Consider the following 20,867-nt stretch of genomic DNA (forward strand, 5'->3'; position numbering starts at 1 on the left):
CAGCTTCTTCACATGTACAGCGGTTGAAACATCTGTATCCTAAATGGAAACTAATAGATACAAATTGTATCTATTAGTTTCCATTTAGGATACAGATGTTTCAACCGCTGTACATGTGAAGAAGCTGTGAGAGAACTGTCAGAAATAGAGGAACTCTGCACATACACTTTTTGCCGGCTTGGAATTATTCTTCTTTTCATCCTACTTCTTCTTCTTCTTCTTCTTCATCATCCTCATCCTCTTCTTCTGAGGATGAAGATGAAGAAGAAGAAGAAGTAGGATGAAAAGAAGAATAATTCCAAGCCGGCAAAAAGTGTATGTGCAGAGTTCCTCTATTTCTGACAGTTCTCTCACAGCTTCTTCACATGAACAGTGGTTGAAACATCTGTATCCTAAATGTAAACTAATAGATACAATGTTTCAACCGCTAAACATGTGTTCCTTCTGTCAGAGAACTGTCAGAAATAGCGGAGCTCACTGCAGGGACACTTTTGCCGGCTGATCGGGAAATGTTCGATTCGCGCACCCGAAGTAGGCAAAATTTCGGTTTCGCCGCGAATCGAATATTTCCTGAAATTCGACTCGAATTCCGGTTCGCCTGGTTCGATTCGCTCATCTCTAATGATGATGATAGGTGATGGTGGTATATGATGGTGATGATAATGGGTGATGGTAGTATATGATGATGATGGTGGTATATGATGATGATAATGATGGGTGATGGTGGTATATGATGATGATGGGTGATGGTGGTATATGATGATGTGTGATGGTGGTATATGATGATGGGTGATGGTAGTATATGATGGATGATGGTGGTATATGATGATGATTGATGATGGGTGATGGTGGTATATGATGCTGATGATGGGTGATGGTGGTATATGATGATGATGGGTGATGGTGGTATTTGATGTGTGATGGTGGTATATGATGGTGATGGGTTATGGTGGCATATGATGGTGATATAGGATGATGATGATGGGTGATGGTGGCATATGATGATGGATGATGGTAGTATATGATGATGGATGATGGTGGCATACGATGATGATGATAGATAATGGGTGATGGTGGTATATGATGATGATGGCATATGATGATGATGGATGATGGTGGCATATGATGATGATGATGATTGATGATGGTGGCATATGATGATGGATGATGGTGGTATATGATGATGATTAAGGATGGTGGTATATGATGATGATGTGTGATGGTGGTATATGGTGATGATAGGTGACGGTGGCTTATGATAATGGGCGATGTTGGTATATTATGATGATGATTATGGGTGATGGTGGTATATGATGATGATGCGGCGTGATGGTGGTATATTATGATTATGGGAAGGGGGGGTTGATAGTATAATGATGATGAGGGGTGGTAGTATAATGAAGATTGGGGGGATGTTAGTATAATAGTGATGGGGGGGTGGTATAATGGTGACGTTACAGGAAGTCAGACCCCCTCCATCTCCTCTCCTGTCTGGCTACGCGCTTGGCGGCCATATTGTCGGTGACAATCTCAGGTCGGGCATGCCAGCGGCTCCGATATCATGGTTCCTGCACCGTGGACACGTCTGGAAAATAGCAGCTGCGCTCCACCGTTTGCAGGGGCAGCCCGGTGACATAATAAAGAGCCGACATGTTCTTGGGAGTTTACATTTTAGTGATTGCAAACTGGAGGCAGATGTGTCTCCTATAGTGCGGCCAATCCGGCTGTGACCTGGCCAGACAGGTGAGCCATCAGCCTTCCAGCGGACAGGAGGGGGGCGGGGCGGCATGGAGGGGGGAGGAGCCACCCAGCACCTGTACCCAGAGCAGCCCAGGAGTGGACAGACAGGGCAGCCAGGCAATGTGCAGAGCAGGGAGACATCAGATAGAAACCTGAGCCCAGGACCTCACACCCATCCACACACACACACCGTGCTCCATACACACTGACAGCAGCACTGATGTTATGTCACAATAAACTATATATACAGTCCATGTCACATCTATTATATACAATACATTCCCTACATCATTCATATATATTCTGCACCACAGGAGCTGACACTCCAACTTCTACCAACAGTCATTAATACATGAAAGCTCATCATATTCATATCTGTTTATCTAGCTCTGACGTATACTGCAGCGCTGTACAGAGAACACTGAGCCAATCACATCAGTCTCTGTACCAGAGGAACTTACACTCTAATGTCCCCTCCCCCACAGTCACATCGGTCTCTGTACCAGAGGAACTTACACTCTAATGTGTCCTCCCCTACAGTCACATCTGTCTCTGTACAGAGGAGCTTACACTCTAATGTCCCCTCCCCCACAGTCACATTCTCTGTACCAGTAGAGCTGACACTCTAATGTCCCCTCCCCCACAGTCCCATCATTATCTGAGCCAGAGGAGCTAACACTCTAATGTCCCCTCCCCACAGTCACATCAGTCTCTGTACAGAGGAGCTTACACTCTAATGTCCCCTCCCCCACAGTCCCATCAGTCTCTATACCAGAGGAGATTACACTCTACTGTCCCCTCCCCCACAGTCACATCATTCTCTGCGCCAGAGGAGCTTACACTCTGATGTCCCCTCCCCCCACAGTCACATCATTCTCTGTACCAGAGGAGCTTACACTCTAATGCCCTCTCCCCCACAGTCACATCAGTCTCTGTACCAGAGGAGCTTACACTCTAATGTCCCCTCCCCCACAGTCACATCAGTCTCTGTACCCTAGGAGCTTACACTCTAATATCCCCTCCCCCACAGTCACGCACTATTATTATGCATTTTTGCAGCTCTGACATACACCATAGCGCTGTCCAAAGAATTCATTGGCTACAGAGTGGGGGCTGAATTAGCATTACCGAACATTCGTTGGGTATGAAGAATATACCGGAAGTCCTGAACACCCTCTATATTTTTTGTTTTTCCATCCTTGCCTCAGCTCCCCCCACCGGTGAGATAAGTTAGATCGGTAATTTTACGGAACTACCCTCCAGCTGTAGCTGCAACGTTACATTCGGGTGGACTTTCCCGTTAGGTTTTCCTCGCATCCCATTGGCTGATTCTAGTTGAAATAGACAAAGCATATGGGGGGGGGGGGAGGGAGGAGGAGGATGTAAAATATTTCTTAGCCCACCACAATGCCGGGGTCTTCTCCCTAGCCAAAGCACATGCGTGGGGTCAGCTGCACCTGGTAGAACCCTGTGGGGCCCACAATTACAGGATCGAGGAGCCAGCACCAGTACCTGGGACAGAGCACACTATCAAAGGGTCTTCTCTAGCCAAAGCACATTTGTGGGGTCACCGCCACCTGAAAGAACCCTATGGGGCCCACTATTACAGGATCGAGGAGCCAGCACCAGTACCTGGGACAGGGCACACTATCAAAGGGTCTTCTCTAGCTAAAGCACATTTGTGGGGTCACCAGCACCTGGTAGGACCCTATATGAGCCCACAATTACAGGATCAAGGAGCTAGCGTCAGTACCTTGGACAAGGCACACCATCCGGGTCTTCTCTCAAGCTGAAACACATTTGTGGGGTCACCAGCACTTGGGAGAACCCTATGAGGCCCACAATTACAGGATCGAGGAGCCAGCACCAGTACCTGGGACAGGGTACACTATCAAAGTGTCTTCTCTAGCCAAAGCACATTTGTGGGGGTCACCTGAAAGAACCCTATGGGGCCCACAATTACAGGATTGAGGAGCTAGCGTCAGTACCTTGGACAAGGCACACCTTCTGGGGTCTTCTCTCAAGCTGAAGCACATTTGTGGGGTCACCAGCACTTGGGAGGACCCTATAGGGTCCCGCCATTACAGGATCAAGGAACCAGCATCAGTACTCAGGACAGGACACACCATCCACGGTCTTCTCTCTAGCCAAAGCCCATGTTTGGGGTCATCTGCACCTGGTAGAACCCTATGGGGCCCACAATTACAGGACTGAGGAGCCAGCATCAGTACCTTGGACAGGGTACACCAGCCAGGGTCTTCTCTCAAGTCGAAGCACATTTGTGGGGTCACCAGCACTTGGTAGGACTCTATAGGGTCCCACCATTACAGGATCAAGGAGGCAGCATCAGTATTTGGGACAGGACACACCATCCACGGCTTCTCTCTAGCCAAAGCCCATGTTTGGGGTCACCGCCACCTAGTAGAACCCTATAGGGGTCCACTATTACAGGATTGAGGAGCCAGCATCTGTTCCTGACACAGGGTACAGGGTCTTCTTTCAAGCTGAAGCACACACCATCCGGGGTCTTCTCTCAAGCTGAAGCACATTTGTGGGGTCACCAGCACTTGGGAGGACCCTATAGGGTCCCACCATTACAGGATCGAGGAACCAGCATCAGTACTTGGGACAGGACACACCATCTACGGTCTTCTCTCTAGCCAAAGCCCATGTTTGTGGTCACCAGCACCTGGTAGAACCCTATAGGGGTCCACTATTACAGGATCGAGGAGCCAGCATCTGTTCCTGACACAGGGTACACCATCTGGGGACTTCTTTCAAGCTTAAGCACATTTGTGGGGTCACCAGCACTTGGGAGGACCATATAGGGTCCCATCATTACAGGATCTAGGAGTCGGCATCAGTACTTGGGACAGGACACACCATCCACGGTCTTTTCTCTAGCCAAAGCACATTTGTGGGGTCAGCGGCACCTGAAAGAACCCCATAGGGGCCCACAATTACAGGATCAAGGAACTAGCATCAGTACCTGGGACAGGGCACACCATCCGGTGTCTTCTCTTTAGCAAAAGTACATGTGTAGGGTCACCTGCACCTGGTAGAACCCTATAGGGGCCCACTATTACAGGACTGAGTAGCCAGCATCAGTACCAGGGACAGGGCACACCATCCAGGGTCCTCTCTCTAGCCAGAGCCCATGTTTGGGGTCACCAGCACTTGATAGGACCTGATAGGGTTTCACTATTATAGCATTGAGGAACCAGCATCAGACCCGGAACAGGGCACACCATCCGTGGTCTTCTCTTTACCCAAAGCACATGTGTGGGGGTCATTGGCACTTAGTAGAACCCTATGGGGCCTACTATTACAGGATCAAGAAGCCAGCATCAGTACTGGGGACAGGGTACACCAGCCGGGGTCTACTCTCTAGCCAAAGCCCATGTGTAGTGTCACTGACACCTGGTAGAACCTTATAGGGGTCCACCATTACAGGATCGAGGAGCCAGCATAAATACCTGCGACAGGACACTCCAGCTGGGGTCCTCTCTAGCCAAAGCCTATGTGTGGGTTCACCTGCACCTGGTAGAACCCTATTGGGCCCACTATTAGATGATGAGGAGCTAGCATCAGTACCTGGGACAGGGCACTCTAGCCAGGGTCTTCTCTTTATCCAAAGCACATGTGTAGGGTCACCGACACATGCTAGAACCCTCTAGGGTCCACTATTACAGGATAGAGGAACCAGCATCAGTACCTGAAACAGGGTACGTCATAGCACTTTGAAAGTTCTGTTTCGTAAAGCTTAAAAAAAGTGGAGGATGCCTAAATATTGGCGTTCTGATAGCTGTATTGGTAGTTCTGGGTCTGCTGGTGGTTGAGACTGCTCTATGCCTGTAGTGCTCCATGGGTCATTCTTTGGCATTACCAGTAGTTCCAAGTTGCCGGCTTTAGTGGAGGTCGCTGGGGATGAGCTTTGGGTCCAAACCTAGAAGCCAGCTGTTATTCCTGGGCTGAGGAACTTCGATAGGGGAATTCTCCATCCTGCAGATGGTCCTTTGCAAAGGGGTGGGGATGCTCATGCCATCATTGACCTGAAATGGCCACATGGCCATGTGTTGTCAATGCTTATGGGTTCATTGGCCTCGGAATGACAGCTGGCTCCCTGGTTCAGACCCAAACCCATTTTGGAACAAGCACAAGCTCATTCCTAGTGCCCACCTCCTGTGTCTAATGGTCACTTTGCTCAGCTCCAGTGTCTCACTTAGCTCTGTCCAGGAGCGTGACTATCAGAAGGAGTACGACAATGCTGGAGCAAACGGCAAATAAGTGATTACTGTGCCCTATGAGTGACCTGACACCACCTAACCCAACGCAAACTCCATAGGAACTATTTTTGTTATATTGTTTCAGAACGGTTATATGACTCCGTGAAGATGGAGAAAGACAGGAACCAGATGACTGACAGGATACTGAATATCACCTTGGAGATCATCTACCTGCTGACCGGAGAGGTGAGGAGGATTCTGGGAGGTCACATGACATCACTCATCTCTATTAATAAAACACAGACCTGACCGGAGAGGTGAGGAAGATTCTGGGAGGTCACATGACATCACTCTTATCTCTATTAATAAAACAGACCTGACCAGAGAGGTGAGGAGGATTCTGGGAGGTCACATGACGTCACTCTCATCTCTATTAATAAAACACAGACCTGACCGGAGAGGTGAGGGGCATGCTGGGAGGTTGCATGACACTACTCCTCTCCCTTTGTTGTTACCTAGGATTATGTACCTTCAAAGAAGACTGCTGATGATGCGATGCCCAGCAGTAGTCCCCCTCCTGTCTCTGAGGGTTCAAGCAGGAGCCAGAGCCCCATCACAGAGCCTTCAGCTCCCTTTCTGACACCTGAGAGAGATGACAAGAAGATTCTACAACTGACCAACAAGATCATTGAGCTGCTGACAGAAGAGGTGAGCGGTCCCGGGGATTATAGGACATTATATAGTAACAGACAAGGGATGGGCCTGGGTAGTGACACTCTCATTGTGTATATCAGGTTCCCGTAAGGTGTGAGGATGTCGCTGTCTACTTATCCATGGAGGAGTGGGCGTATTTCGAAGGAAACAAGGATTTCTACACTGAAGCCATGATGAAGGGTCGCCAACCTCGGGGTTCACAGGGTGAGATAATATGAAAAGACTGGCATTTGTAGGTCTTAGAAAATAAACTGGGCGCAAGTTCCTAATATTGTGTCCTATCCTTTAATTCTTGAGAATAACCTGATCAATATTCATTACGTTTCTTGCCTATCTTTTGACCTGTACAGTCTCCACTGCTGCAGATATCTTTAGTTGCCTTGTAATGGATCTCCACTTAGTCTTCTCCATCTCATCCTGTAGATCAGATTGAGCATTACAATCTGTTTGTGGCACTGTTAATATAAAGTGTTATGTTCTTCAGATGATTCCAAGGAAATTTTAGGTTGGTCATAGACCCAAGATGGTCTTGAAGAATAAATATCCGATTATTGTTTAATAGGTAGCCAGACATAGATACTCCATTTGTCAAGATGGTCCTGAAGATTAACGATCCAACTATTGCTCAATAGGTAGCCATTTATCAATACTCCTTCTGTAAACCTAAGATGGTCTTGAAGATTAATTATCCAGCTATTGCTCGATAGGTAGCCATTTATCAATACTCCTTCTGTAGACCCAAGATGGTCTTGAAGATTAACCACTTCCAGACCGGACACTTTTACCCCCTTCCTGACCAGGGCAATTTTGAATGACAATTGCGCAGTCATGCAACACTGTACCCAAATGAATTTTTTACCATTTTTTTTAGATAGATAAAGCTTTATTTTGGTGGTATTTATTCACCACTGGGATTTGTATTTTTTTTGCTATGTAAATGAAATGTCCAAAAATTTTTTAAAAAAGTGTTTTTTTTTTTAAAAATTTTGCAAATAAATAATATTTCATCATAAATCTTAGCCAAAATTTATTCCGTTATCTTTTTAGTAACAAAAAAAAAATCCAAATTAGTTTATAAGCAAAAATTATAATTTTTAAACATTTTTTTTTACATTTTTATTTTATTTTTTTATATTATTATTTTTTATTTTTATTTTTTTTTTTTTTACATACTGTCACCCTAGCAGTACAGTGTCACCATGGTCACACTGTACTACTTGTGAGGGGTGATAAAGATTTTTTTTTTTTTTTTTACACTGATTGCTTTTACACCGATATAGGATGTAAAAGCAATCATTTCTCTTTCTCTCTGTGTGCATTCCTGCACTCATTGAAAAATACAGAGTGAGCTGTGATTGGTCACAGCTTGTCACATGGTACAAGGCTTTTGTGAATAGCCTTGTACCATGTGACCTCTGTGATCATTCACAGATTTCACACATAGTAAGCAATGATGTCAGAAGTGACATCTTGCTTACTACTTTGCATGTGATCACTGATTGGCCAATCAGTGAACACATGATCGGGACCTCGTACAGAGGTCCCGTCCGACAATCGGTGTTTCACTGTGTCCGGAGGACACAGCGGGCACCGGATCGCGGTGCTGCGCGCTCCCAGGGAGCGCACACAAGCAGGGTGCGGGGAGGCCGTTTATAGACGGCCACCCGACCCTGCACTGCCACCGTCCGGCCGTTTATATACAACGGCCGGTCGGGAAGTGGTTAATTATCCAACTATTTTTCGATAGGCAGCCAGGCATAGATACTGCTTTTGTAGACCAAAGAGGGTCTTGAAAATTAACTATTTAACTAGTGTTTGATAGACAACCAACATAGATGGTCATTTTGTAGACACAAGATGGTCTTGAAGAATAACAATCCAACTATTGCTCAATAGGCAACCAGACATAGATACTCATTTTGTAGACCCAACATAGTCTTGAAAAATGATGATCCAACTATTGCTTGATAGATAGCCAGACATATACCCAAGATGGTCTTAAAGATTAACGATCCAACTATTGCTCGATAGGCAACCAACATAGATGGTCATTTTGTAGACATAAGATGGTCTTGAAGATCAATGATCCAGCTATTGCTCGATAGGTAGCCATTTATCAATACTCCTTCTGTAGACCCAAGATGGTCTTGAAGATTAATAATCCAACTATTGTTCGATAGGCAGCCAGGCATAGATACTGCTTTTGTAGACCCAAGATGGTCTTGAAAATTAACAGTCCAACTATTGCCTGATTAGTAGCCAGACATAGATATTCCTTTTCCATAGGCAGCCAGACATAAATACTCCTTTTGTAAATCTAAGATGGTCTTGAAGAATAACGATCCAACTATTGCTCAATAGGCAACCAGGCAAGCAGACATAGATACTCATTTTGTAGACCCAACATAGTCTTGAAGAATGATGATGCAACTGTTGCTTGATAGATAGCCAGACATAGACCCACGATGATCTTGAAGATTAACGATCCAACTAGTGTTCGATAGGCAACCAACATAGATGGTCATTTTGTAGACACAAGATGGTCTTGAAGATTAATGATCCAACTATTGTTCAATAGGCAGCCAGACATAGATTCTCCTTTTGTAGACCCAAAATGGTCATGAAGAATAATTATCCAACTATTTTTTGATAGGCAGCCAGACATAGATACTCCTTTTGTAGACCCAAGATGTTCATGAAGTATAGTGATCCAACTATTGCTCGATAGGTAACCAGACCTAGATACTCCTTTTGTAGACCCAATATGGTCTTGAAGATTACCTGTCCAACTATTTTTCAATAGGCAGCCAGACATAGATACTCCTTTTGTAGACCCAAGATGTTCTTGAAGAATAACTATCAAACTATTGTTTGATAGGCAGCCAGACATAGATTCTCCTTTTGTAGACCCAAGATGGTCATGAAGAATAACGATCAAACTATTGTTTGATAGGCAGCCAGACATAGATTCTCCTTTTGTAGACCCAAGATGGTCATGAAGAATAATGATCCAACTATTGTTCGATAGGCAGTCAGACATAGATACTCCTTTTGTAGACCCAAGATGTTCATGAAGTATAATGATCCAACTATTGCTCGATAGGTAACCAGACCTAGATACTCCTTTTGTAGACCCAATATGGTCTTGAAGATTACCTTTCCAACTATTTTTCAATAGGCAGCCAGAGGTAGATACTCCTTTTGTAGACCCAAGATGGTCTTGAACTTTTGATTGATAGGTAGCCAGACATAGATACTTCTTTAGTTGTCAAAAGACAGGACATTAATTTTGAAGCGGAACTAAACCCACTTATCCTTTACAGTCAAGGAAGCTGCCATCTTGGTCTCTGTTTGATCTGCAGTTGCCATGGTGCTGCACATGTGATCAGTTATGACACCAGCCAGTTGATGGCATGTTGGGTTGAGAGCAGAATGAGCTATGACAGTTATCATTCACAGCATGCCTTAAATATACCGTTTTGAGACTCCGTTAAATTGATGGGTTTAGTTCCACTTTAAAGCAGAACTAAATCCATCAATTCAACAGTTTCAAAAACCAGTCACATTCCCGGCACGTGTCAGGAATCTAACTCATGTTTGCTTGTGCTCTCCACCAAACTGTCAAAACATCAAATATCTGGTGTCATAACGGATCACATGTGCAGCATCATGGCAGTTGTAGGCCAAACAGAGGCCAAGATGGCAGCTTCCATGTCTGAAAATGATAGGAGGGCAGTTCCACTTGAACATAGAGGCTTTAGATGAATTACAATGTTGTAAGCTCTTTGGACAATTTTCTAATCCTAAATAAATCTTCTGTTAACAGATGACTTAAAGCCTAAAAGTTCTGCAGTTTTTCATCCTACATTTCAGTCCGCCAAGGGCATAAGAGGAATTATTCCTAGGCCCATCCCACGGACAGAATACCTGACAATATATAACCCGAGTGAGAAGCCAGGCAGATCTGTGAGCACTGAGTCAGATGATTCCTCCTCGAGTGATGATGACGATGATGAAGATCTCCACAATGCTGAGCTCTACATACAGGCTCAGTACACGTCTTCTAATGCCCAAGTTCCAGAGTCTGACTCAAGTGATGAGGATGTCATCTACATATCCACCCAACACACTCAAACCAAACGTCCGATGTTCTATAGAAGAGAAGAACCAGTCTCTCGCCAAGAAATGAACCTTCAACACCTCTACATCCCTCGCGCCCTTGCCTACAGGCCAAGCCCAGTCCGCCAACCTCCCAAAGCCAACAACACTCCAAAAATGAGTGCCATGCTAATGAGGCACAACGAGCTCAACCGGGCCATTCACATGAAGCCAGCTCCAACTCCAACACTCCAGGCCATGCCGATGCCACGAAGGCTCTACAACTGTTCTGAATGTTCCAAGCTCTTCCCTACCAATGCAGACCTGATGAGACACCAGAGGCTTCATAAGAAGAAAAAGCTGACGTGCAACCAGTGTGGCAAAATCTTCCCGTACAAGTCGCACCTGATTCGCCACCAGAGCGTCCACACTGGGGAGCGGGCCTTTGTCTGCTCGGAGTGCGGTGAGAACTTCCTATGTAAGTCGCACCTGGTCACCCACCTGAGGATCCACACACGGGAAAAGCCGCTCGTCTGCCAAGACTGCGGCAAGCACTTCTCCTGCAATTCAGCACTCATAACCCATCGCAGAATCCACACTGGCGAGAAGCCATTCGTCTGCCCCATATGCGGAAAGGCCTTTGCCCAGAGCTCCAACCTTCTTTCCCACCAGAGAGGCCACACCGGCGTCAAGAAATTCATCTGCAGAGAGTGCGGCAAGAGCTTCGCACAGAAAAACGACTTGAATAGACATTTGAAAATTCATAGAGGACAAATCGCATTTCCACAGATGTAGACGGAGTAGCTTTTCTTTTTTTTTTTTTTTTTTGTTTATGTTTTCTTTCAAAAATAAAAGCTTGTTAACCTTTCCAAGTGCCTCTTGCTATTAAACCCAGAGTTTAAAGCGTGCATCTGTACACTGTCATTGATGGATATATTCATGTGAGGGTCCTGCTCAAATTGTGGTCTCAATTTTGAAAACCCGTTAAGAGGTTTGGCCATCTGAAATTAGTATTTTTCTTTTGGCTAAGTGCCACTGGATTGAAACACCGGTCTGGCATCCAAATGGCACAGTTTGGTGTGCTGCCCTGTCTAGACCAGTTGTAGGCAACCTTCGAGAGGAGGAGATCTTCCGAAACAACATGATAGCGATCAAAGGTCACCAGGGTTTGGGCACCTTTTTGGGTTTTTTTAAGAAATTAATTAGCAAGGCCTAATTACATAGTAAGGGAAATATCATAGTAAGGAACCTTCTTTTTTCATTGTTGTTTTGTAGTAAGTCTGCCACGGATTGTGGGTTGCCTCTCTTCGTATCCTGTCATGGTGCCCGCACAGGAAATGAGTGGACACACATGGCAATAAAACCCAACAGATAACGCTTTATCACTTTGTCCAAAACTGAGACAAAAGGATTTGGCTGTAGTTGGGTTAACCTCCACAGGACCAAGCTATCAGTAGCGATACTCGAACCTCTTCCATCGCTTGCAAGAACTGGGATTTATATGACCCCATGAGTATTAGTATCTAATGGTGTCCTCCTGAGAGTACTAGCCCTAGCAGTGTAATACAAAAATGTGAGGTGGCTATGCAGTCATGAAGAATCATTATGCTCCTCACCTGTGGATTATTGTCTCATGGCCTGGTTGCCAAAGACTTGGCAGATAATTCCGTGGATGTGCAGCACAACTGTATGGGCTCTCCACAATATTGGTATCCAGTGCTCTTCCCGAAAGACCCTCTCTGTCAAGTTTGGCCAGTAACCCGTTTGAAAAGCATTGGGCTTTGCAGTCTACACGGACAAGGCTAATTTAGCCATTAGATATTGAGCCAGATTGGCAGATGTCATCTTCAGGGATTCAGGTTACCAGCCAAAACATTGAAGAAGCCATATGTAGACCTTCATCTCTGTTGGCCTGTGCTGGCCGTGTGATGTACATATCTTCATGTAATAGTTAAACCAAAATGTGAGCTTTAGATGAAATTTTCGATACCTAAAGATTAAAAAAAATCCACAGTAAAGGAACTTATAACAGTTTCAACTGAGGTTGTATCTCCTCCTGTATCCCATGTATTCACATACTTTGGATAAAGAGAGATAGACATTCAGATAGATTAATAGCAATTAAACTTGATAAAAAAAAATGTTTGAACAAAATAAAATGTAAAAAAAATGTTTTGAATGCACCCACGCGGTGCCACGTGCATATGTAAACGCCGATCACACCACACATGTGAGGTATCGTCGCAAACGTCACAGAAAGAGCGATAATCCCAGTACCAGACCTCCTGTGTAACTGGTAACCCGCCAAGGCGTTTAAACCATCGCCTATGGAGACTTTTAGGTACCGTAGTTCGGCGTCATTCCACAGGCGTAGGCAAGGGCAACATGTTTGGTATCTATTTACTCGGCGTAACATCATCTTTTATATTTTACCAAACAGCTGGGTATTATTTTGTGTTTTAAAATGTATTTTTGTAAAAAAGTTTACGTGTGAAAAATGACTGCACAAATATCACGTGACATAAAAATATGCAACGCCCACCATTTTATTCTCTTGGGCCTCTGCTTAACTGCTTCCTGTCTGCCCTATTGCAGTAATACTGATACAGGGCGGCAGGGGGGGGCACAAAATCACATATATATGAGCGACTTTGCATTTCCCGGTAGGGGGCGCACGGGAGCCTCATGTGCGCCCTACCTGCGCCGCTATTCGTGGCCTCAGCTGTCAATCACCGGGTCCCGGCCGGTGATTTAGGAGCATTATCGATGGAGGGAGAGAACTGTAAATAAACAATACAGATCTCTCCCATCAGCTCCTGCACACTGCTACACATGGCAGAGCCATGCATAGCAGCATGCTCACAGTGAAACACACACAGCACACAGTTAACCCTTTGATCGTCCCACATGTTAACCCCTTCCTGCCCAGTGCCATTAGTACAGTGTCAGTGCTTTTTAGCACTGATCACTGTATTGGTGTCACTGGGGATGTCAGTGACACCAAATCAGAATGCCCGCCGCAGTCCCACTAAACGCTATAACTTTCACGTAAACCAATTAATTTAGAACAAAAAATGGTGAAGCGCTATGCAAATGCAACAAATCAGTGTATATACACACAAATATAGGTGAATAAATATACATTAATAAGCAATAATTAAACCGTGAGACTCCAATCTTTTAAATAATATAGAGTGACGTGCTTAAAACAGCAACACACTGTGCAAAAACAAGTGCCTGGTCTGCCAATAAAAATATAAACGCACCAGGTTAAATGAAATATATATCCAAAATAGATATATACACATAAATAATATTAACATGAGACTCCAATCCTTGAAATAATACAAAGTGACCCGTGCTTAAAAACAGCAACGCACTGTAAAAAATGCCTGGTCTGCTAAACAGGACCCTGAGGAAGCCACATGTCCTATCATGGTGTAACGCGTAGAGAGCATGTGCAGTGACACATATCTAATTTTTGGTATATATTTCACTCTACCTGGTGTGTATACATATTGTTTAGCAGACCAGGCATTTTTTACACAGTTTGTTGCTGTTTTTAAGCACGGGTCACTTTGTATTATTTCAAGGATTAGAGTCTCACGTTAATATTATTTATGTGTATATATCTATTTTGGGTATATATTTCATTTAACCTGGTGTGTTTATATTTTTATTGGCAGACCAGGCACTTGTTTTTGCACAGTGTTGCTGTTTTAAGCACATGTCACTCTATATTATTTAAAAGCTTGGAGTCTCACGTTTTAATTATTGCTTATTAATGTATATTTATTCACCTATATTTGTGTGTATATACACTGATTTGTTGCATTTGCATAGCACTTCACCATTTTTTTTTTATAATTTACACATCCTGAGGTATAGGGAATAGGTGATAGCAGCTGGCTATTTATTAGGTAATTTCATAGTTGAGTGCAGGAGGATATTTTAATTAATTTACACGTATTGGGATTTTTTTTTAGCAAAGACATGGAGCAGAATACATTTCGGCCTAAATTTATTACGAAATTTGATTTTTAAAATTTTTTTGCTGGACGTGTTTAACCACTTGCCAACAGCAGATAGCCAAATGATGGCTTCACTGCGGCCGGCCAGTTCTGGGAGGGCATCATATGACGTCCTCCCAGAACGCGCCCTCCCGCGCGCACCCAGTGTTCACAGCTGATCACGTGATGTGGTAAAAGGCCAATCGCAGCGGCCTTTTACCACGTGATCAGCCGTGTCCAATGACACAGCAGATCACCGGTAAATCGGTAAATGCAGTTGCCAGTTATCAGCTGCACTTTCCTCACGCTGTGACAGTGCCCTGATGATCAGTGCTACCCATCTGTGCCCATCAGTGCTGCCCCCCACCTGTGCCCATCAATGCCACCCACCTGTGCCCAGCAGTGCCACCCATCAGTGCTTCTAGTCAGTGCCCAGCAATGCCGCCAGTGCCGCCTATCAGTGCCCATCATTGTTGCATGTCAATGCCAGCTCATCAGTGCAGCCTATCAGTGCCCATCATTGTTGCATGTCAGTGCCAGCTCATCAGTGCCGCCTATCAGTGCCCATGATTGTTGCATATCAGTGCCAGCTCATCAGTGCTGCCTATCAGTGCCCATCATTGTTGCATATCAGTGCCACCTATCAGTGCCCATCATTGCTGCATATCAGTTCCAGCTCATCAGTGCCACCTATCAGTGCCTATCATTGTTGCATGTCAGTGCCCATCAGTGCAGCCTCATTAACGCACATCAGTGAAGGAGAAAAATTACCTGTTTGCAAAATTTTATAATAGAAACAAAGAAAAACTTTTTTTTTTTGCTCTTTTTTTGTTTATAACGCAAAAAATACAACCCCCAGCGGCGAGTACATACCACCAAAAGAAAGCACTATTTATGTGAAAAATTATAAAAATTTCATATGGGTACAGTGTTGCATGACCGCGCAATTGTCAAAGTGCAGCAACACTGAAAGCTGAAAATTGGCCTTGACAGGAAGGGGGTAGAAGGACCCGGTAGGCGAGGGGTTAATAGCAAAAAGTCAAAAATATTGTTTTTTCTCAAAATTGTAGTTTTTTATTTTATAGTGCAAAAAATAAAAACCACACAGGAGATCAAATACCACCAAAAGAAAGCTGTATTGGTGGGAAAAAAGGACAGAAATTTCATTTGGGTGCAGCGTTGCATGATGGCGCAATTGTCAAAGTAACGCAGCGCTGTAATGCAAAAAATGGCCTGGTCATGAAGGGGGGGGGGAATCCTTAGGAGGGCGAGGGAGGGGGAATCCTCTGGAGGGCGAGGGGTTAAAAATACACAATGTTTGGGGGTTCTAAGAAGTTGTCTAGGAAAAAAAAAATGACATCTAGGAAAGGTCAGAATTGGCCGGACTGGCAGCCTGCAGTTTTGGGGGTGACCTCTAGATGGCGGTGTACAGAACATTCGCTCCTGTTTCCGAACTGACTCCTCCACGGCACCGTAGGTCCATCCCACAGCCCCGCTCCCGCCGCTGCTCTCTTCCTCTCCGTGGATGAACACGGCGCGGGGTTCGTCGTCTTTGCGGAGACCGAGTGGTGCTCTGCAGCCACCGGGCGGACCCACAGTGCTCCCAGACTCGAACAGACGTGCCTGCGGTGAGCTGCCCTCACCAAACATGGCCGGGATCGGCCTCCTGACGGTTTTCTAGGCCATGCGGAAGGACGCAGTGCGCACGCACGCACGCACAGAAGTTTATCAGGTTACGCATGCGCAATGCTGTTTAAAGTTAGTCCTTTAGCCTGGCTGTCATGGAGGGCAGAGCCTGGGGTGAGTGCATGATGGGGGTTCATATATATATATATATATATATATATATATATATATATACAAATATCTGGAGTGGGGTCACTGACCTCTGCTCTGTTGGTCCCTAGCGGTTTCCTGTAACATGTCCCCGGTCTCCTCCCACTCCATAACATTTCCCAGGTCTCCTCCCACTTTGTAACATGTCCCCCAGACTCCTCCCACTCTGTAACATGTCGCCGGATTCCTCCCACTCCATACCTCATCCTCGGTCTTCTTTCACTCTATGTCCTCAGACTCACCCCACTTCATAACATTTCCCCTGTCTCCTCCCACTCCATCCCTTGTCCCCGATCTCCTCCCACTTTGTAACATGTCCTCAGACTCCTCCCACTCCATACCTTTTCCCCAGTCTCCTCCCACTCCATAATATGTCCCAAGACTCCTCCCACTCCATACCTTATCCTGGTCTCCTCTCACTCTGTAAAATGTCCCAAGACTCCTCCCACTCCATACCTTATCCTCGGTCTTCTTCCACTCTGTCCCCAGACTCCCCCCACTTCATAACATTTCCCCAGTCTCCTCCCACTCCATACCTTGTCCCTGATCTCCTCCCACTTTGTAACATGTCCCCAGTCTCCTCCCACTCCATAATATGTCCCAAGACTCTTCCCACTCTTACATTATCCCCGGTCTCCTCACTCTGTAACATGTCCCCAGACTCCTCCCACTCCATACCTTGTCCCCAATCTCCTCCCACGCAGTAATATGTCCCAAGACTCCTCCCACTTCATATCTTATCCCCGGTCTCCTCCCACTCTGTAACATGTGGCAGGACTCTTCCCACTCCATAATATGTCCCAAGACTCCTCCCACTCCATACCTTATCCCCGGTCTCCTCCCGCTCTGTAACATGTCCCCAGTCTCCTCCCACTCCATAATATGTTCCAAGACTCCTCCCACTCCATACCTTATCCCCGGTCTCCACTCCATAACCTGCCCCCAGTCTCCTCCCACTCTGTAACATATCCCACAGACTCCTCCCAGTCTATACCTTGTCCCTGGTCTCCACCCACTCTTTAACATGCCCTCAGTCACCTCCTACTCTGTAACATGTCCCCCAGGCTCCTCCCAGTTCATACCTTGTCCCTGGTCTCCACCCACTCTGTAACATGCCCCCAGTCTCCTCCCACTCTGTAACATGTCCCCCAGACTCCTCCCAGTCCATACCTTGTCCCTACTCTCCACCCACTCTGTAACATGTCCCCAGTCTCCTTCCACTTCAGTAACAAATCCCTAGTCTCCTCCCACTCCTGCAACATTTCCCTAATCTCCCACTGTAATGTCTCCAGGCTCTTCCAACTATGTAACCTGTCTCCAGTCTTCTCCCACCATGTAATATGTTCCCAGTCTCCTCCCACTCTAACATGTTCCCAGACTCCTCCCACTCTAACCTGTCCCCAGACTCCTCCCATTCTGTAACCTGTCCCCAGACTCCTCCCACTCTGTAACCTGTCCCCAGACTCCTCCCACTGTAACCTGTCTTTAGTCTCCTCCCACTCTGTAACCTGTCCCCAGTCTCCTCCCATTCTGTAACCTGTTCCCAGTCGCCTCCCATTCTGTAACCTGTCCTTAGTTTCCTCCCACTCTGTAACATGTTTCCAGTCTCCTCCCACTCTGTAACATGTCTCCAGTCTCCTCCCACTTTGTAACATGTTCCCATGTCAATAGTGGGAGTATTAACTTGTCCTGGGGGTGATCTATATCTAATAATTTCCCTTCCAATAGGTTCACCACCAGGATCGGGGTGCAGAGAAACCATCCAGTTTGATGGGAAGATCCCAGTAGTTGGCTCCATACAAAATGTGCCATTGAAGAGCTAGCCATCTCCCAGAATCCCTTGTGGTAGGCCTTATAAAGAGTTGAAGGGGCGTATACCAGTAGCTCCGGCCATGGAGGACAGCGATAGGGCAGAGTCTGAATGCATCTCTACTGGTGGTGAGGAGGACTCCTTCTCTGAGACGGACTTTGAAGAAGATGGAAAGACAACAAGCCAACGGAAGGCCAAGTTTTCCTGCCCTGAATGTGGGAGGAGCTTCCTTTCCAACTCTCTGCTCACCATCCACCAGAGGACCCATACAGGAGAGCGACCTTATGAGTGTTCAGAGTGCGGCAAACGCTTCACTCAAAAACAGCACCTGCAGGTCCATCAGCGCACCCACACCGGGGTGAAGCCGTACCGGTGCGACGAGTGCGGGAAAAGATTCGCTACAACAACAAGCCTTTCGATGCACGAGAAGGGCCACACGGGAGAAAGGCCGTTCCAGTGCTCTGAATGCGGCAAAGGTTTCACCATGAAGCACTTGCTCCATCGGCACGAGATGAACCACACAGGCGCCAAGCCGTTTCCTTGTTCCGAATGTGGCAAAAGCTTCCCGACCATGCCTCGCCTACGAAGCCACCAGCTGACCCACACTGGAGAAAAGCCCTACGAATGTCCAGAGTGCGGGAGACATTTCTCTACCAACTCGCACCTCTACAGCCACAAAGCCACCCACACCGGAGAAAAGCCCTTCAAATGCTCTGAGTGCGGAAGAGGGTTTGCCCGCAGGAGCCACCTACGTGGCCACCAAACTGTCCACACCGGAGAGAGGCCGTTCGCATGCAGTGAATGCGACAAGAGGTTCGCTGTAAAAAATGGACTCCTTAAGCACGAAAAAATGCACACGGGTGAAGCCAAGAGCAAGCGCTCCAAGAATGACGAGGAGAACGGCATCCTCGAGAAAGTTCTTGATGGCAAGAGAGCCTTTGAGTGCTCCGAATGCGACAAGCACTTCTTTCGGAAGAGTCACCTGAAACAGCACAAGAAGATACACACCGGTGAGAAGGCCTTCCAGTGCCAAGAATGTGGGAAGCAGTTCACGCAGAAGGTGGCCATGGTCAACCACGTGCTGAGGATGCACGGCAAAGAGAAGACATTCCATTGCTCAGAATGCAGCAAGTCCTTCTTCCTGAAGGAAGAGCTTAGAAAGCACGAAAAGACTCACACCGGAGAGAAACCATTCACCTGCTCCGAGTGCGGGAAAGGATTCCGAGACAAAGCCCGCTTGGTGGTCCACCAACGGGGCCACACCGGTGAAAAGCCATTCACTTGCCCTGATTGCGGGAAAGGCTTCAGCGACAACGGAAACCTCGCCCGACATCGGAAAACCCACGCTGGTCATAAACCATTCTCATGTTCTGAGTGTGGGAAATCTTTCCTTCGCAACGCTCAACTTCTCTCCCACCGGAGGTCCCACACAGGCGAGAAACCCTACGCGTGCTCAGAATGCGGCGAAGGCTACAAAGATAGGGGCAGCCTTGCCAAGCACCAGAAAAACCACACTGGGAACAAACCGTTTGCCTGCTCCGAATGCGGGAAATGCTTCTCTATCAACTCCGAGCTGACGAGACATAAAATGACCCACAGCGACGAGAGGCCGTTTTCTTGCTCAGAGTGCGGAAAATGTTTTAGAGACAAGAAGAGCCTAGTCTTGCACCATCGGAGCCACACCGGGGAAAAGCCTTACGAGTGCCGGGAATGCGGGAAATGTTTCAGCTGCAACGGGAACCTTAGGGCCCACGAGCGGATACACACGGGTGAGAAGCCCTACGCTTGTCAGGACTGCGAGCTGTCCTTTACCTCTGGCTCTGGGTTGGTTGCTCATCGGAAAGTCCACTAGTCAAGTGTGGAAGATGAATTGTAGAGGGAGATGCCAATAACTCAGTCCCTGATTGGAGGTTATAATTTATATCATGCCCAAAAGTCTCTTCCAACACAGCTCCCCTCTTCCCACCCAAAAATCGATAATGTTGAGTCCTACGTCAAAGTACAACTTGATTTGCTCTTCTTGGGACTCATGTGTAGATGAAAGTAGACATCACCTTTAAGCTTTTGATACATGATTAAAAGTTATATTTCCACATAAATCCAGAGTTGTTTTGTCTCTAGATTTGGGTGAGCTGAGATGGGCTTTAGACTTCGGGTACCTGCTTGCTCTCTGTCCTGAAATCTTGCAGTCCCAGCACTCCACCATCTACACAGATGACCACATTTGTTGGCCTCATAGAAGTCTAGGGGGATCCCTTTGGTGGAGGAAGGAGTAGAGGTTTGGGATCTGAACTTTTTACCTGCAGATGTGTTGGTGGGCTTAGAGGTATAAGGGTCCCTGTCTTGGTATGTTGCCATCATGCGGTTCCTCGTTGACTTGTACAGTTTAAACAATTAAAATTGCCCACCAGCTATATGTAGATTTAAAGGCTG

General features: G+C 46.3%; 2 protein-coding genes across 4 annotated transcripts; both read left to right on the forward strand.

Moving 5' to 3' along the window:
• The first annotated feature begins 1,607 nt into the window (after positions 1 to 1,607).
• On the forward strand, positions 1,608 to 11,686 carry LOC149466093 (oocyte zinc finger protein XlCOF7.1-like). The gene is made up of 5 exons (XM_089672835.1): positions 1,608 to 1,743; positions 6,112 to 6,212; positions 6,486 to 6,674; positions 6,761 to 6,884; positions 10,507 to 11,686. Exons 2-5 carry the CDS (start codon positions 6,135 to 6,137, stop codon positions 11,571 to 11,573), a joined length of 1,458 nt encoding a protein of 485 aa, XP_089528961.1. The 5' UTR covers positions 1,608 to 1,743; positions 6,112 to 6,134; the 3' UTR covers positions 11,574 to 11,686.
• A 4,583-nt stretch (positions 11,687 to 16,269) lies between these two features.
• On the forward strand, positions 16,270 to 20,533 carry LOC149466094 (uncharacterized). 3 transcript variants are annotated; one of them, XM_089672791.1, is made up of 2 exons: positions 16,270 to 16,416; positions 18,353 to 20,533. In XM_089672791.1, the coding sequence occupies exon 2, from the start codon at positions 18,517 to 18,519 to the stop codon at positions 20,284 to 20,286; it is 1,770 nt and encodes a 589-aa protein (XP_089528917.1). In that variant the 5' UTR covers positions 16,270 to 16,416; positions 18,353 to 18,516; the 3' UTR covers positions 20,287 to 20,533. The 3 variants fall into 3 exon arrangements, with proteins under 3 accessions (XP_089528917.1, XP_089528916.1, XP_089528915.1); XM_089672790.1 differs by lacking the exon at positions 16,270 to 16,416 and adding an exon at positions 16,435 to 16,520; XM_089672789.1 differs by lacking the exon at positions 16,270 to 16,416 and adding an exon at positions 16,447 to 16,588.
• Positions 20,534 to 20,867: the final 334 nt, after the last annotated feature.

Source organism: Staurois parvus, unplaced genomic scaffold (genome assembly GCF_062004578.1).
Source record: "Staurois parvus isolate SC_StPar_1 unplaced genomic scaffold, SC_StPar_1.0 ptg000132l, whole genome shotgun sequence".
Classification (NCBI taxonomy): Eukaryota; Metazoa; Chordata; class Amphibia; order Anura; family Ranidae; genus Staurois; species Staurois parvus.